At 46.1% G+C, this 19,040-nt stretch overlaps 1 protein-coding gene across 1 annotated transcript; it reads left to right on the forward strand.

Annotated features, from left to right (window-relative positions):
• Positions 1-18,862, forward strand: LOC147896542 (uncharacterized). The gene is made up of 4 exons (XM_087381988.1): positions 1-106; positions 259-384; positions 630-796; positions 18,527-18,862. The coding sequence occupies exons 1-4, from the start codon at positions 49-51 to the stop codon at positions 18,704-18,706; spliced, it is 531 nt and encodes a 176-aa protein (XP_087238114.1). The 5' UTR covers positions 1-48; the 3' UTR covers positions 18,707-18,862.
• Positions 18,863-19,040: the final 178 nt, after the last annotated feature.

Here is a 19,040-nt window from a genome sequence, read left to right on the forward strand (position 1 = left end):
TCTTTTTTAAATGGTGGAAGTCCTTGCTGGGGTAGTGCGCTAGTCGCAATGGCAACGCTTCTGGCAGTTGGAGTTCACCGTTCAATTGTTCATCTCTGCCGCACCAGTATAGTATCCATTGATATGCTGCTCAATCCAGTATCGTTTTGTATCTTTTCATGTGAGGTAGAGAGAAGGCTCACGAAATTACCTTGGTGCGTATGTATATGGGAATCGGCGTAAGTTGCTTCATTGCCTTGCTTTTCCGATCTTTTGCAGGAAATGATTTTGCCTCTGCAAGATTCTCAGCTTCAAAGCGACAGCCAAATGTTAATTTGAATAGGACAATTCTCACGACCGTTTTGCGTGCGTCTGGATCCCAGCTAGAGCCCTCAGAAGATTCAGGTACGCACACTCTACCGTTTCAACGATTGAGCTGCCGTGGGACACTCTTATTGCCTTTCAGTAAGCACCTCTGCTCGGATATTTAACTCACACAAGCCGGAGAGTCGGACACAGATTTTGAAGAAAATGTGAATTGGTGTATTCCTTTGAAACTAAATTAAGACTTATAAGGTGTTCCAAAGATTGTTAATTGTTCAGTATGTCATTGTTTTCTGAAAGGAACGTTTTAATCCGCCATTGTGAAGATTCTGAAGAAACGTTGGACTGGGATACCGCCTGGCAGAAGGCAAGGCTGAAAGGATTTAAAGGACAACCATCTGACATTGCTAAGATTAAAAAGACCGGAAGTAAAACAAAAGAAATTGATGTAGCCGATTGGGCTAGAGCTGATGATGGCCCTCGGTTGACTAAGGTATGCGCTTTCGAGTTGTTTTTGAACCAACAAATTCTATTTTGTATGAAATGGAAGTGTATTTTTCATACCAAGCCGCCCGGGTGTACTTTGAACGATTAAGCTGAGGGGGAAGCGAAGTCCAGCATCCATGAATTATTTGCTCTCGATAACAGACTCGCCAGTGGCTTTGCTGAACCAAGCTATACTAGTAACTCTTCGAAATGTGCTTGTTCGCTTGTTTGAGACATCGTTAACCTGAATGTTGAAATTCTGTCTGTCTCGAACTAGGTCTGATGCTATGGGATCCAGCTCAACGGCTGTTAATTGGACACATTAAGTGATTTCCGTAAGGAGAGTAATTTGACACACAGCAACAATGATTTGTGTCTAGATTGAATTTAAAGGGGACGGTATCCGTGGGGAAGATATCCTTTTCTGTAGCTGGCTGAATCTGACAGTTTGGAAAGGTAAGCTAGTACAGGCAGGATGGAGAGGAGGAAGACCTCTGACGGGCGATGCTTCGCTCGATTTTTTGATATGGTTGTCAAAGGTTCCGTTTGTTGATAGTGTTCCTCCAGTTGTAAGAATGGTAGCCTGGCCAGGTCTGTGTACAAGAAGGGAATAAGATATTTTGATGATCTGTGGGATAGTAGTTGACAGATTTGGTTTCATATAACGAAATGGAATACAGATTCGGGCTGACGCAGCGGGAAAATAATTTTCTTTGTGATGTTGTTGGGGCCAGTAAGGCGGGTTGGCCGACAATTAATTGGACGGGTTAATGCTAAGAGGAAGGCTCTCAGCAAATGCAATAGTCGAGATTGGGAAGAGAACGTAGAAGCAAATGTTTTTAGACAAGCAAAGTATAGGTGGAGTCAAGCTGCACCCTATGATAATGATGATATTTGGGCAATGAGATGTAGACGAGTCTGGAGGGCTACACCATGTAAAAAGATTAATTTCATGCTCTGGAAAAGTGGTGACAAGTAATCTCCCGGTGAGAGGTTGGCTTGCAAGATGGCTTGACATCAACCCACTGTGTTCGCTATGCGGGAGGATGATGGAGTCTCATTATCGTTTGTTGCGGGATTGTGTAGAATTACGAAAGGTGTGGCAGTCTGGTGAGCTGGCTGCATAAAGCTAACATTGAGGTTTAAATCAGATGCCATTTGAACATTTATTTATACGGAATCACTAGGCACAGTTAGGATTTCCAGTCTCTCCACCAATTCCTTGTCAATACAATTATGAGCTGATCTGGGCTTAAAAGGATGTAAAATCTTTTCAAACCCTTTTAAAGGCTAGTACTACGCCAATAGGTATTAAATGAAGTTGCAGAATCAATTGTTGTCTCATCGGGTCTTCACTTGGGCATTTAGTGTGGCTGACAGAGGGAATGCATGATTTCTCCATAGAGATGATGTCCCAGCCTATTTTGATAGATGGAGAGGAGATCATCAGTCAGGATATTCACGACTCCTTTCTTGCTGCTTGTTGGGGCCCAAAGCACATTCACTGAAGGATAGAGTCTAGGAGATGATTGCCAGCATCAAAGCCTGGAATGTCTAGGTTGAACGATTCAGAGGGCTCGAGGAAGACGGATGAAAGACAAGTGATTCTACAAGTCATGGCTTGCATGTTTTTTATATAACTTCACAGATTTAGGTATCCCTTGTTTTATAATCCTCCACAGTTGCTGTTGGCGCCGGCTCCTGGGGTACTCTAGGGAGTACGCTGGGACTCTGAAGAGCAGGCTGCACAGCAGCCAGCACTCTTTTCAGCGCGTCATTGTTTCAAAGCTTCTAATGGACGGTACTTTCTCAGGGGTAAACGGGGGGGAGGGAGGACCGGTCAAATCAGCAACATGGGAAATGGATAACACTGAGAGGGTTCAAAAATATAAGAAGGCAGGCTTGTACATTCCGTCATAAATTGTAAGTTACGAAAGAGCAAGGGGCAAAATGGCTGAAAGTGAGACAACATAGTTTGGTCCAAAGCTTATGAAGGAAGTGACGTGGTTTCAGCCCATGTACTTCTAAATATGGGGATATGTGGAGGCTTCTGAGTGCATACAAGCGCCGAAAGTGGAGGTTTATTGCTGTGGGAGCTATGAACAAAAAATAACAATGTGTAGAAAATTTGAAGAGGGTTGACATAGGAAGGAGAGGGTTTAACATCCCTTGCTGACTTTGGCTGTGGGTAGAGTCAACGTAATAGGGTGGTTAATCCCTTTTTTTTCAGAGAAAAGAACATTCTATTAATGCTTTGTAAAAACACCATACAAAACAGCTTCTGAAAGGAGCTTAGGATGGTAAGTACACAATAAAAGGAACTGGTTTCCAGCTAGAGGAAAGCCAGCCTGTTTTCGGAGCTCCCAGCTCATTGCCTAGACAGACTCTGAAACAGGAGCTAGCAACCAGGGTGGTGGTCTATACATCCAGCGAATACCCCTCTTGGAAAGGGTGTAGAAGATTCTTGCAAGCCTAGCCTTGCAGAACGCTCTCACCTTTTGGCAGTCGCTCGCGATCCTGGAGTACCGCACTCCCAAGTGGCACGGAAGGTGAAGATGATATCCTGTCAGATGGCAACTAGGGTAGCCGCCGGAGAGACGCACTGCCCTCCCATCACCTAATTGCACTGGGTGACCCAAATGTTCCAAGTAGTGATGCTGGACACTGCCTCCCAAACACTATCCTCTGGTGAAGGCGTCAGGAAGGCGGCCATGCATCATAGATCTCTATCAAGGAGAGCTTTGCTGTTCATGAATCCTATACGCTAGTGAGACTAGATTGATCGAGAAGGCATGTCTTCCCTCTGTGAGCCAAGCTACCACCATCCCCCAAGTGAAGTCCCTCTGCATCCACTGCATGCATGCCAAGATCCTAAGGGATGCTAGCCAGATCCTCTATGCGACAGCAGATACATCTGCCATACCCGCATATGCTCCACCAGCTAGGGACCACTGGGCAGACCCCCACGAGCCAGCAACCAGAAGAAAAATGAGATCTTGCGTTGACGCAGACTAGTCCAGAGCAGAGGCTAGAAGCGGGAGATAACCTCTCTCAAGACATCACACTGAATCCAATGTTGTTCCCTCCAGCGGGTCCAAGCTGCTGCCTCGAGCTGTAGGTGGTGCCCAATGCAAGTCATATATGAAAAAAAAGGGGCCTCCTCCACCCTATCTGAGTGCCCTACTCTCTTGGATATCACTGGATGTCGCAGAGAAGTCTACCCTCCCAGCGCCACATGCACCACACTACTCCCTCGTGGGTCGATAAAACTATGGCAGGGTCTATGTACAAAGTCTTGCCCAAGCGGCACACTATCCTAACCCTCTGCCACTCCAACCCCCATCTCTGCCTCATCATCCACCGACTTTGTCTCTACCTGTAATAAGCCTCTTGGTCCAACCCTGTAGAATCTACAACGATAGGACCTAAGAGACTCCCGAAAGAAACGGATCCTAAGAGGCATCCCTGTTCGTGAAAACTACCCTGACCAGAAGTGTGGGGCCCAAGGACTCCGTAATCCCTCCCACCAGGAATCAAGGATCGTAACATCAATCTTTGCCATCTGGATTGTCCCATACAACCCCTGTGGAAACACCAACAAGAGGCGATGTACCAGGCTGTGGTGAGGGAGAGTTTGGCCTCTACCTGCTAGTGAGAGTTTGGCCAAGCTCCAGTACAAGAGCTTGCGCCGAACACTCTCTAGTGATATTTGTTTCAGCTCCTCTTTGTTATACTCTTGCTCAGGTTACTTGGGGCGAACTGTTGCTTTGCCGATATATCAATACGAACCTGGCCTCTCGGGATCCAACGAAACCCAAAACCAGCCCCCAGTCTCGGATTTCTTGGACCTCCTCTGCGCCTGTGAAGAAACCAATAGATTTAGTCCAATTCATGCGAGCTTCGAAAGCCTCACAATAGATAGACAGGGCCGCTCTGAACCTCTCCAGATTGGATGTTGAACCCTCCATGTACAACTCTGTATCATCTGCAAACTCAGAGTCTAGTAGCTCCTCCTCCTGTCGGATTGGGAGCCACATCCCTCTGAGAGCACAAAAACTAACCTAATGCCTCCACTACAAAAAGGAAGAGATAGGACATGCCCCTAGTGGACGGGTTCACGCCTGGCTTGCACACACACATCATGCATAAGGCCATCCATTTCACTTTTTCAGTTCAAAAGGCCATTTTTACGTGGGATTTTATTTTGACTCTAATGATGGGGCACGACATGATCCTCGAGATTCAGTGGTTCCGTGAGCATGTACCGACGCCTGATTGGCAGCATGACACCTTCACTATTGTGGAAGGTTTACCTGAGCCCGTCGTGATATGCGGCGATCAAAGGATACCTTCAAGTAGGTCGCGCCGCCCGCCGCAAGGGTGCCATGTGTGCACTTGTCTACGTCCAGTGCCAAATCATTGCAGTTCAAGCCGCTCCTCCGATGGGGCAAGCAATGGTGGATCTACTCCAAGAGTTTCAAGACATCATGCTCCGAGATGATCTACCACCCCAACTTCCTCCCAACCGACCAGAAGACCATCGGATTGATCTACTTCCGGACTCGACACCTCCAAGTAAGTTCTCGTATCAATTTTCCAAGTCTATGGAGGGGGAGTTAGAGCAGCAATTGTCTCAATTAGTGCGCGCAGGGTTTATTAGACCTTCTTCTTCGCGTTTTGCTGCACCTATTCTATTTGTTGCAAAGAAGGATAAGTCCGCACGACTATGTGTCGACTACAGAGCACTCAACAAGCTTACAGTAAGCAACAAGTTTCCTATGCCCCACATTGAGTACATCTTGGAACGGGTCAATGGTGCAAAATTTTTCTCAAAGATTGACCTCAAGAGTGGCTACCCTCAAGTACGGATTTTTGAAGCTGACATCCCAAAGACAGCTTTCCGAACAGAGCGAGCTCATTACGAGTTCGTCGTCATGCCCTTTGGTCTGAAGAATGCACCACCAACATTTAACAAGATGATGCCACAGGTATTTGCAGAGTATATTGGGAAGTGCTTGTTCATCTTTCTCGATGATATCCTTATCTTTTCCGCTACAGCCGAGCAGCATATTAAGGATGTGCGATGTGCCCTACAGTTATTACATGATAACCAGCTATACCTCAACGCAAAGAAATGTGAATACAGCTTGCTGGAAATTCAGTATTTGGGCTATATCATTAGTGCTCAAGGGATTTGATTGGACCCAGAGAAGATTCAAGCTATCACAAGTTGGGCTGTCCCCACGATGGCTCAGGAGATCCGATCCTTTGTGGGTATGTGTCAAGCATACAGCTCACACATGGATGGTTTCTCGACACACGCAACCCCTCTTACAGATTTACTCAAGGAGATAAAGACACGCAGACAAAAAGTTCAAGTCAGAGGCAAAGCTTTGCAGGCCTTCCATGACTTGCAACGGCTGGACACGATAGCACCAGTTATGAAGATCGCCTCTTGGGATGATCCATTTCTAGTAATCACAGAAGCTAGCAATGTCGCCATCGGGACAGTTTTACAGCAAGAAGATAGGCCCGTGGCATATTACAACAGAAAGCTTAACGATGCCGAAAAGAACTATTCAGTTTATGATAGAGAGCTCCTGGATATCATCCAGGCATTAAAACATTGGAAGCCTTTCCTATACGGATGGACTTTTAGGGTTAAGACAGATTACCAAGCCCTTAAGTGGCTTCAGATAATGCCTAGTACGTAATGGAGCGATCGGCAACAACGGTAGAGCCAGATATTCCAACAGTTTGGGGGAATGATCAAGTACGTTTCTGGCCCCGTTGGCGATTCTTTCAGTCGGAAAGGTTCCATCCAGACCATTGAGCAGGCCACTGTGCTTGAAATCAAAGGAAAGGATCTTGATAGCATGAAGGCATAGTATGCGGAGTTTGGCACACAGTTCCAGTTAGCCACGACGCTTGCTCCAGGCCATTACTCATTAGAAGATGGTTGGCTTTTCTATAAGAAAAGATTATGTGTACTCAAAGAGAAAAGGCAGTTGCTTCTTCATGATTCCCATGACGCCCTTACCGGTGGTCACAGAGGTATCAACGGGACTTTGGAGAAGTTAGAGCGCTCTTTCTATTGGCCAAAGATATGGAAGGACATATACGGCTATGTTCAAAATTGTCAGATATGCCAAAAGCTCAAGGCTTCTCACAAGAAAGCGGCAAGCTTATGCCATTGCCAATCCCCGACGGTCCTTTTCAGGACATAGGTATGGATTTTGTGGGGCCACTTCCAGCATCTGTAGGTACGGGTAATACTCAATGTTTTGTCACTTTAGTAAATATTATATGCTTATTCCTTGCAAACAAATGGCCATCGCTGAAGATGTAGCTCGTTTGTTTATCAAGTATTGGCATCCTATTGGAGGGTTGCCAAAGACCATCACATCCGACAGGGACTCCAAGTTTAAGTCTAACTTTTGGCAAGCCTTGTTTGATAATTTTGGTACTAAGCTGCAGGTCTAGCGCTGCAGGTCTAGCGCTTTCCATCCACAATCGACTGGCGAGACGGAAAAGTATAGTGGTATGGAGTTTGATAATTTGAAAGAATATTGTCATGATGCTGAGGGAAAGTGGGAGCAGTTTCTTCCACTTGTGCAAGCCATTCTTCGAGTATTGGTCGCATACCTTATGAAGCGGTGTTTGGACGGGTTTACATCACTTCTCACCCGAATGGTGTCTCCATGTTTTTAAGCCAACAAAACCACCGAATCCATGGAAGATATTACGGAGTCCGTGAAGAGCCACATCGCCAAAGCTCAAGCATCGCATACGCGCCAGGCTAACAAATTCAGACGAGATGTCCAGTATAAAGAGGAGCAGTGGGTGTATTTACGCATTATCAAGCAAAGATTAAAGTAAGTGGGCGAGTGATGTCCTAAGCTGTCCTTTAGGAGCTTCGGACCATTCCCTATTATATTTTGGACCTCCTCTTTCAGAGATTTCCGACGAGCAACAAAGTTCCGTGATCGAGGTACCCATGAAGCAGTGTGGTTGGACGAAGATTTTTTCCAAGAGTTTCCCCAGATATTGGCGGACTACTTGGAAGCAATGAACCTACCGCCAAGCTAAGGAGGGAATGTCACATGCACCCCTTGTCATGATCTAACGTATTCTTTTCTCTATACCTTAGACTTATGGATGGTTTGATGAATGGACACTTGTGGAAGGGTGACACTTCCTATGAGGCACAACCCTTCACAAGAGACATTCTATTGAAGAGACACTACCATTGTAATGTACCCTCTCATCAAGAGTCACACCCTTCACAAGGGGTACACACCTCTTCATGCACATACACTTTGGAGTACACACCTTTTCATATCCCTATATAAGAGAGGCCCAACTGTATGGATGACACATTACAGACATTCAAGCAATACAAATATTCCTTGTTCTCTGCTATTTCAGTCTCCTTTTCTATTCCTTAGCACATTTCTAAATATAGTAAATCTAGGATTTCTTACAGTGGTATCAGAGCAAATTTCGCTTCTACCTGTAGGAAATGTCCCCCACCTTCTAGCGCCTATCTGATACATCTCTTTCCGCTAGAAGGATATCCACACACGTTGTGCATGGAAGAGATGGAGAGAATGAGCGTAAAAAATTTTAGCGCCAACCCCACCTAAAGTCATCAGTGGCCTCTCCATCTCCCTCACATCACGAGTTGATGTGAATGGACACGACAAAAATCGTGTCTTTTGATGTGCTTGGGCTGTCCCAAAACCAAGGGACGCACCTTTTTTTTCACCATCAGACACACCTTTTGATGAAGAGTTTTTGACTCCTCACCCAAGGGACACACCCCATCGCGGGAAAAAAAGGACACATCTTTTTGTGTGGGGACACCCTCTTTAAAATAGGGTTACACCCCTTCATGAAAAGGTACACCTATTCCAAGGGTCATACCCCTTAGAATAGGCACACCCCTTGGCACCAAGCACCAACCTACAAAAGGGTACCTAGAGGGCCTAAAAAGGGCAACCAGCCCTACACTCAAGGCCTAATCTAAGACTACCCTTGGGTTCAAGTAACCCAACCTTTAATTTTTGGGAAAAGCAAGGCCTAGCAGTTATTTCAGCCATTGCAAATCAGTCAGAGCTGTCTCGAAAGTCGCGCCTGCTGCTCCGTACAATTTAGCACGCCGATTCTGCTCCCCCCTTGCCGATTCTGCTTGCCAGCCCACACCAAGCCTGCTCCCCACCAACACTATTGCTTCTAGGCTTTGCTCAGCCCTTGGCGGCCTTCCATAGTCGTGCCAATCCTGCCCTCAGCCTGCTGAATCTGTTCGCCAGCCTTTGCTCAGCCATGGATGTTTTCCATCGCCTCTGAAGAGTGACAGCCTGACGCCAATCTTCTGCACAGCCTGCTCTACCTCTTCACCTCACCATCTCAGCCTGTGAACAGAAGCCTTGCTGTCCAGCAAATCTCCTCAGCCAGCCCCTCTTGCACAAGAAAATCTCGCCTCTACACAACAGATCGAGATCTTGGGTGGTTCGTGGTTTTGCTGGCAACATATTCTGCCCATAACCGGACTGTTTGGTCGCTGAATCGCCTCCCTCTACAGCAAACCCTAATTTTGAAATTTGAAGCTTGACTTTTGTCTTCTACCAACTCGACATCAGGACCTCCCTCAACTCGCAATTGATGCTGTACTCTCTCCAGCCCGTAGCCCACCACTGGTACAGGCTTTTCAGCACAGTCTGGGAGATCTAATCTATGCCAGGTGGATTCTTTCCATTCTTTTTCTAAGGATTCGCTTTCATATTGTTATTTGCTGCTAATTATCAAATTACAGCAAATGAAATCTCTCTCCTTCAATCATGGAAACTCCTGGTAATGCCTCAGTCCCTTCAAGGACACCTCAGGCATCATCTATCAACAACTAGCCCATTTCGGAGCTTTTGCATCATGGGTCTTTTGTGTCACATGCCCTTCCAGTGACTTGGACCACATCCTATATCTTCTGCGTGAGGCACCTCAATTACATTACTTCCTCAGCACAGTCTGTTGGGGTAAGTATGATCAAGGGCTTGCTCTATGGTGCATGTGTGCATCTAGGGGAGTCACATGTGTGTTTGTGTGTGTTGTAAAGGCACATCAAGTGCTATGATGTGTCTAGTGTGTGACCTAAGTGATGATGTAAGACAAAGGCAATCCCACTGATGTAGGGATTGATTCCCATTGATGTAGGGGCTGATTGCCACTATGTAGGGAAGGTATTACCTTCTCCCCCTTTCTATAAGAGAGAGTCCTCTCTCTCACAATCATAATAGAGAACTATGATCTTTCTTTCATTGTGCTCTCACACCTCTTGCAAGATGCATCTATTCTATCCTACGGGATCCTACACAGTCCAGGTTGTGTTTCACGAGACACGTAGATACCCAGAACCTGATATTCCTCACGAGTTTGCTGTCCATCTTTGGAGAGACTTTTACCCCTCAGCTTCAGCATCTCCAGGGTACTCTCCACCTCCTTCAGCTCCCAGATATCCTCGTGAACAGGTTTTACCTTCCCCAAGACAGTATTTACACTCTGAAGACACTCCTTCTCCTGGATATCCTCTGCTCCCGACAGCAGCTCCTTATCCCTTCTCGGATCTGTGGACTCCACAACCTACCCCTGTACTCTCACGAGCAGTAACACCCACTTTGGCATCACGAGTGTTACCTTAGATAGGACCTCCTTTACTAGATTTCCACGGGTGGTTCCATCCTGCCTCGCTTGCCCCCTCCAACATGAGCAATCTCAGGGAGCAACCTGGATCTTCTTCCAGGAATGGTACAAACTAGAGCGCAAGTTCGTGCTCTTCTCACAAGGACCTTAGATATGTTGCAACGCTCGCGTGCAGCCTCTCCGGAGATAAGCGACTCAAGTCCAAAAAAGACCCCTGACGTCAACATACAAGGCGAAGCATTACTTCAACTTCAAATTTCTTAGCTTCAAGACTTAGACAGCATCTCCGACTTGGTCCGGAAAGTCCAATAACTCCAGGATTCTCGCAGTACCACACATACAGAGGATGAGGTGACGCCACTAGACGACTATGTGGACTCATTCCTACCAGAGGTAGAAAACACTGAACTTCGTGCCCTCTACCGCTTACTCCAAGATTCCAAAACTAAAAGACTTGACATTAAACTTCCGGAAGCCTACACTGGTCAACGCAATCGCCGAACAATTGACCAATGGCTCGCAAAACTGCGCATGTACTTTGATATTGTCAACCTCACTGAAGGCAAAAAGATTGCCTTGGCAACCTCCCTCCTCAAAGATACAGCTTTCCTATGGTGGCAACAACGCTTAAAGGACAGCAAAAGTGTGTTAACTTGGGAACGTTTTGAACACGTCCTCCATAAACAATTCACACCTGCCAATGCGGACTTCCAAGCACGCTCAAAACTCCGACAATTGGAGCAAATGGGCTCCCTATCTTCCTACATGTCTCAGTTCACCACATTGGTGCTGGAGATCAATGGTTTAACTGATGATGATTGCCTTCATGCTTTCATCTCAGGCCTAAATCCCTTGTTACGCATTGATGTCCTCAAAGCAAACATCACCACCACAGCTGGCGCTATTGCTTACGCAAAGCGCATTACCGATTTCCAAAGCACAGGGAAGCAGAGTTCTAATAGAACACTCTACTATATCCAAGGGTACTCGCCCTCAAGATAACCCCAAGTTCAGAAAAAAACTCGGGTAATCAAGGTCAACGATAGTCTCAATATCTCCACAAGTCGCAGAAATCGTATGCTGGATCCCAATAGAAGCACTCCTCCAAGGATCGCGCCTCTTCCTCTTCACAAGGTCATGATCGTCATCACCAACATAAAGGTGCGGCCACTAACAAGAAGAACAACTCCAGCACAAAAGGACTTTGTACCATCTGCACGGGCGACCATAGATGGTTCGATTGTCCAAAGCGACCAAAGCAAAATTCCAACATGGAACCTAGCACTTCCCAAGCAGAAGATGCTACCCGAGCACAAGACAAGAAAGGAAAAGCTGTTCGAATGGGAAATACCATCCACATGAGCCTTGCCAGCAATCCCAAACCTTCCCTGGCCACTCAAGTACTTTGCGTCCAAGGATCGATTCGTGGAACAACGGTCACTATTCTCATCGACAGTGACTGCTCTCATAACTTCCTAGCTAGTTCTATGGTCGAAAAACTTTGGTTGACCACCAATCCTAGTCCCGTGGACTATCAGATTGAACTCACAAATGGAACTACATTCTTGTGCAACACCAGGATCAAAAACTTGTCTTTTCGCATCCAACATTATACGGACAAGTTGAACTTCGACATCATGCCTCTTTCTCGATACGATGTCATACTCGGACAACAGTGGCTCTACGACTATGATCCATCAATCAGTTTTCGCAGCCATACTATCCAGTTTGTCCACCAAGGAAAACTTATTGAGCTAATTGGTTCTAGGGACTCTTCTTCAACTCCAGTTGCCTCCGCCCTACGAGTAAAGAAGTGGGTTCGTAAACGTCAAGTAAATACTTCACTTCTGTTGGTTACGGTAGTAGAGGAGATACCAACAAAGAATCCTCCTGAGTACCTCAACCAACCTTTTTTCCAGCCTTACCTGGATATTTTTCCACAAAAATTGCCAAAGCAGTTACCACCCCGACGACCAGTGGATCACCCAATCAAACTTATTCCCGGTAGTAATCCACCGTCGAAACCTCCTTATCGGGTTTCTTACACTAAAAATGAAGAAATCCAAAGACAGGTGACCGAACTACTCGACAAAGGTCACATTCGGCCGAGTCACAGCCCTTTCGGATCTCCTGTACTACTTGTGGAAAAAAAGAATAAGTCAATGCGCCTCTGTATCGACTACCGAGCCCTCAACAAGCTCACTATCAAAAACAAGTATCCATTGCCTCGCATCGATGACCTCTTCGATCAACTTCTACACGCAACACAATTCTCAAAGATTGATCTTCATTCAGGTTATCATCAAATTCGCATACGAAAAGGTGATGAGTACAAGACAGCTTTTCGAACAAAGTATGGACACTATGAATGTTTGGTCATGCCTTTTGGGTTAAACAATGCCCCGGCCACATTCATGACACTAATGAGCGACATCTTCACCATAGTGCCATCAGCATGACTCCATTCCAAGCAGCTTATGGACACACTCCGATTGTACCAACGAATTTTGTACGTCAACATCAAGCGGCCCTAGCTAATCAACTAGTTCAAGAAATACAAGACATTCTACTCCAAGTGAGGGATCATATGCGAAAAGTGCAAGAGCAGTATCAAAGGTCCACGAACAAACATAGACGTCACCTGGAATTTGAAACTGGTGACATGGTGCTATTATTTGTAGCCCCACATCGCTACAAGACGGTCAAGTCTGTGTTTCCTAAGTTGCGACCAAGATACTATGGACCTTTCAGAAAGGATCGTCAAGAAAAATTCACCTTTAAGTTACAAATTGGAATTACCACCATCATGGGGTTAAATCCATCCGACATGTCATATTTCTTGGCTAAAGATGTACATTCCAGGCGATGAAGCAGTTCCTCCTGCAGGTGATTATGTCCTAGAAATCAAAGACAATTATGTTCTCCTTATTCCTAAGCATATTCTGGACCATCGACAACCAGAATCTCAACATCGACTTATCATGGAATTTCTTGTTCTTTGGCGAGATCTGGACGACTCCAAAGCTAGTTGGCAATCTGATGAAGACTTACAGCAGTACCCTGACATTTTACAGCAGTATTTTCAGAATTTACCATGATATTTTCTAGACTAGTTCATTATCTCCACTAGGGTCTTATTTTGAGTGGGAGGGGATGTCACGATCTGTGACGTATTCTTTTCTCTATACCTTAGACTTATGGATGGTTTGATGAATGGACACTTGTGGAAGGGTATGCCCTTTCGACGGGACACTCCCTATGAGGCACAACCCTTCACAAGAGACATTCTATTGAAGAGACACTACCACTGTAATGTACTCTCTCATCAAGGGTCACACCCTTCACAAGGGGTACACACACCTCTTCATGCACATACACTTTGGAGTACACAGCATTTCATGTGTGACTCTTCGCTCTCCATATAAGAGAGGCCCAACTGTATGGATGACACACTACAGACATTCAAGCAATACAAATATTTCTTGTTCTCTGCTATTTCAGTCTCCTTTTCTGTTCTCTAGCACATTTCTAAATATAGTAAATCTAGGATTTCTTACACCCCTGCACTTGGGTGCAAAGTGACACACTAGCTACATCAACAAGTGTGTAATTGTTCCCTAATAGGAGTTTTTGTCATATGTTGTGACCCCTTTGTGAGCCCTTCTCTGAGGACAGTCAGCAGACACAAGCTACGTAAGTCAGTCTCTGAGCCTTAGGTCAAGTCAGAAGATCAGTCCTTGTTCACTAGTTAGTAGTACCCACTAGAGAACCGTAGGGTTAGTGTTTCCGTCTTAGGTTTAGGGATAGGTTTAGGTCCCAGCCTAGGATAGGAGCCCTTCTGGGCCCCCTCATGGCTAGAACAAGTGAAGAGAATGGCATGGGAAGGGCTGCCTTTATAGGCTACCATGCACCCCTCCCTAGGGCTCATGGGGCCTAGTGCTGCCTTTATGGGGCCAGCCAATCAGCCCCAAAAGCCCTATAAATAGGGGGCCTCCAGGCCCTCTTTCCTCATTCAGTTCTCCCAGCACTTCAGCCTCCTATAGCTCCTCCGCAGCCCCCTCTAAACAACCTGACACTCACCCCCAGTGGCCCTCTGACCAGCCTCAACCTTTGGCATCAATTCAGCCCTCTGGGAAGGTGTTCACGCAGCGCATCAGACAGGGATTCGGGACAGCAAACGGAGTAAGGTTTGGGGTCACAGCTTTTTTCAGTTATCTTTTACAGTTTTACACATCTCATTCCCAGCTCTTTATTTCAGTCATCTCTCATCTGTCTTATAGGATCTATCACTCCTTGCTTTCACTCTCTCACTCACGCAGTAACCCTGCATTCCGGTGGACAGCGCAAGCCTCTCCCTTGCCTTGCAGAAGCGTCCCACATCGTCAGTGTGGACAGCATCAAGGTCTCAGTATTGGTCGGCGTTGCCTCTCAGATCTTTGGGTCTGCTATACGTGTGCACAGTTAACTCTTCAGAAACGCATTTTCCGCGCTCTCTCGAAGAGTGTTCTTTGTATTTCTCAATTCTCAAGTATAATGCAAATTCTCCCCTGATTGGGGGAGGCGGCCCTCAGTGGGTACAGGGATCCAATTGGTTGTCGACTCTACTCTCTCTCTCTACCCTCATCTACTTTCTCTCTCTATGGTGTACAACGCTAATTCCTCGCTAAAGGTTTAAATAAGGTCTTGTTGTGAATTGCACGGTCAGATTACCGTTGCATGTTACAGGGCAAGAGGGCAGCCTTGTCTCGCTGAATGAGAAAGATGCCCTTTAATGATGAGTTGGCTGGAGCTTCCTGCATAAAGGATCAAAGGCCCTTCTGATCCATCTCTCCGAGAAGCCAAGTCTCTGCTTGGTGCCCTCCACAAAGGACCACTCTACTCTGTCTTACGCCTTCTCAAAATCCAAGAAGAGGATGGCTAGGGGTTGTGACTCCTCCCTAGCCTAGTCCAGTGCCTCCCAGAAATGTGCAGATGTTGTCCAGGATGCTGCGTTCCTGAACAAAATGCGGAAGGGAGCATGAGTGGAAGATCTCTTGATAGGCTAACTTGAGCGGGGTGAGGATGTGCTCCCTGAAGCACCTAAAGAAACTTGGGGTTAGACCATCCTCCCTGGGGCACTTCTGGGGCGGTAGGGCCTACAGGCCTCCCAAAGCTCCTCATATGTGAAAGGCGCCTATAGTCGTCTGCTCAAGCTATGCATGACTACCAAAGGAACTTGCTCCCACAGTGCCTCACAAGCTAAGAGAGTCGTAGGCAACGACTCCTCCGACTGAAACAATTGTCGATAGAACTCTTTGGTCAACTCAAGGATCTCTTGCAGATCTGTGTGCACATGTCCCTGCGAGTTTTGAAGTCACTAGAGCTGAATCCTTGCAGACTGTGGCCGTGTGGTATGAAAGAATTGCTTGATCATCCTGTCCCCCTGCTGGACCCATCTAGCCTGGGAAGAGTGGTGCGGGAACTCAGCTCGACTGACCTCCATATCCTATAGCTCCAGTCGCATGCACTCAAAACGGTCCATGAGCCACTGGGAACATGGATGCTACTCCTTGAGTCTCTCTATGGATGCTGTGTCGCCGCGAAGAGCTCTCTCCTTCTCCTAAAGAGCCTGTCTCCATGTTAGCGAATAGAACTGGAGCTCTTGGCTACTTTGCTGAATCGCCCCTGCCACCCACATAGCTCAGCCCTCTCTAGGTCCCTCCCCTGGCTACCTCCAAATCTCCGCTATAACCTGTTGCACCTCTGTCTCCTGTAAGAGATCGTATGGTATGCGGAATTCTCCTTTCGGGGGAGTCCGTTGCTCCAAATGAATTATAGCCAGAGAGTGATCTGACACGATGGTGCCTATTAGAATGCCCATAGAGCTACCTCTGAGTAGCGCCCAGTCCCCTACATTTGTCAAGGTGTTGTAGCAGACCATCATGCCTCCGTTGTCCCATTGTGTTTTTTTTTTAAAAACTTGTGGAGTAGAATGGGGCTCGTTTCTACCCTATTCAGCCTCCAACGATCCAAGAGTCACACTATGGGAGGCACTGTATGAGCACCCGCAAGAAAGCAGGGCGGTGCTGCCTGCAGGCAGCTGTGTACACATTCAGGATACCAATCCGGGCCTCACCTGCCTGAATACCCATCCAAACTGCTCGACCTATGATGAACTCGCTCTGAGCAAAGACCTCTGAGGCTACTGCCTGGGAGACCAAAATGCACACCCCACCGCTCCTAGCGACTGCGGGGGACTAAACTTTTGGGCCCCTCCGAGGGAGGAGGTGATGACGGCGTGCAATGTCCGCCGCTGAGAACATATGCTCCTGAATCAAGAGAAAGTTGACTGCCTGGCCTACCAATGCCCACTGTAACTCCTGTCGAAGTATCAAAAATTGCGGCTAACTACATGCATGGTTGTGAAGCCCATGCATATTCGAACTCACAATAGTAGGATGGGGCGGTAGAGAACAAGGCTCGCCTATGCACGGGAGCTTGCTCTAGGAAACCAGACTTCTGTGACTTCGAAAGAGGTTTGGAGGGAGAGTAGTCCGTGTTTGTGAGTCGGCATACTAGTGTCGCCTCAATCCGTACCTTTTGTGCCGAGTACATCATGAAAGAAACATCAACTCCGAACAGATTGGCACATTGTTGAAGCGTCGAGTAATGAGGCTGAGTGAGTACACCCTCAAGTGGCAGGTGAATCACTCCTACTGCCAAGCCTGATCCTGGCCTCTCCAGAGAGAAACCAAGCTGAAAATGTGCTGAAGCACCATGGGTGAGGCATAGATCCATCCCCTACGGGCCCATCCACTCGTCCATCATCTTGTACACCTGGTGCTCCATCATTGCGTCGAAGAGAGACGGAGTCCATGTCTCCACGCCTATGGAGGCAAACTGGAGGACCCTCACAGGTGGGTGCAGGATCCTACCACACTAATACCCCCTTTTTGAAGTGCAAGATTTCCTTCCTTTTATTCTTTTTTCTTATACATGTGGAGATTGATGCGTGTGCTAGGTTTCTCTCTTGAAATGCTGCATCATTACCTTATGTTGGCATCGATCAAGGATCAACAATGAGTTTGGGTATTGATAACATGCTTTCACACACATAATATTAGTGTTGTGCTGTAATATGGAGCTTTAATACCCATATATAGTGTGAGCTCTCAAGTGACACCAAGCATTTCTAAAAAAATGTTTGTTTCAATTATGATGTATATGATCACTTTTATGTTGTGGTTGAGTATTATGAGATGAGGTGCAACAACACATTGTTTGGTTTGCTTCTGCATGATGAGTTTGGGCAAGCTTTACCAATTTATAGGTCTCCCACGGTCTTACTGAAGATGCAGATTCACTGTATGAAATTTCATACCAAGTTGTGGCCTCTGATTAAATGATAACTCTTCCTGTTTTTTTTTTTTTTTTTTGGGAGGGGGGGGGGGGGCGCGGAGAGGGGTTGTGTTGGAAATCTTTTAGAATATCATAATTTTGTTTCCACTGGCACTTGTTAATGAAGAGATCATGGATTACGTTTTGATTAATGCTCTCTTGAATTGCCACTAGAGCTCCAACAGAAACGCAATGCAAAGGCTTTTTACGAATGCATGGTCATAATGCGTGGGTGTGGGGATACATGTGCTTGTGGAAGAGCTTATTTGTACAATAGTTTCCACTCGCCATGAGCATGTCTTTCTTTCTTTTTGGGCTTGTTTACTGAAGTACGACAGAGCTATACCGCAGGTCATTTTGATCTGTTGAGGTGGTAATGCTATAAGAGAGGAGATATTGACTAGACAAATATACAGATCTGATTGGGCTTTCTTCTTCCTTGTCGGCTGAAGTTGCAAAGCTCATGTGTTTTAGAGTATGACCAAAGTTGAAATTTTAGCCAGCTTTGATTTTATGCTTATAATCTTTGCTGATTTCTGAGCCCAATTTTGAAGATGATCGTTCTACTAATTGCTTCAGATGTATTCTGTTTGTGAAATGAATGGATTTTTTCTCTTGTGGTCAGCATTTTCCTTTTTCTTTAATCCTAATTTCTTGATTGCAGTGGGGTGGAAGTGTGAGAGGAGGCAAATTCGGACTGGGTGAAGGAGCAGACAGAATTCTTAATCTGTGGGGCAATGGAGAGGCAATGCTGTACGCTGCAATGGCAATAATTGTCTTGATTTTTGTTCTGCTTCCATTCAGGCCAGGAAGCCTGAATGGAACCCGCCTGGACCTGCCTTAGACAATGTGCAAGCTTGCCAGCCAACTAGTCAACTGGCAATAATTGCAGTACTGTACTTCTAGACGTATAGAATTGGTGATCAACCTAGATATTAACTATCAATTGCATGAAATCTATTTTTAATAAAAATGGTACCTTAAAAGGGGCATTTGTTTCCATGATATGCATCAATGCATGGACTGCCAAGTAAGAAGTCATATTCTATTATCATTCCAGAGATTTGTGCAATGATTGTTTATTATAAGGAGGACTGTATAACATATTTTCGTATGATCTTAATTTGCTTTGAATGCGCAGTATTTTATTCTTGTAGGTACACATGTCCATGGACTCT

Source organism: Dipteris shenzhenensis, chromosome 11, assembly GCF_047967505.1.
Source record: "Dipteris shenzhenensis isolate YYH24624 ecotype China chromosome 11, Dip_SZ_1.0, whole genome shotgun sequence".
Lineage (NCBI taxonomy): Eukaryota > Viridiplantae > Streptophyta > Polypodiopsida > Gleicheniales > Dipteridaceae > Dipteris > Dipteris shenzhenensis.

Coding starts and splice junctions, on each gene's coding strand:
- LOC147896542 (XM_087381988.1), top strand. CDS start 49: ATGGCAACGCTTCTGGCAGTTGGAGTTCACCGTTCAATTGTTCATCTC. Junction 107..258: donor TGTTCATCTCTGCCGCACCA/GTATAGTATCCA, acceptor GATCTTTTGCAG/GAAATGATTTTGCCTCTGCA. Junction 797..18,526: donor ATGGCCCTCGGTTGACTAAG/GTATGCGCTTTC, acceptor TCTTGATTGCAG/TGGGGTGGAAGTGTGAGAGG.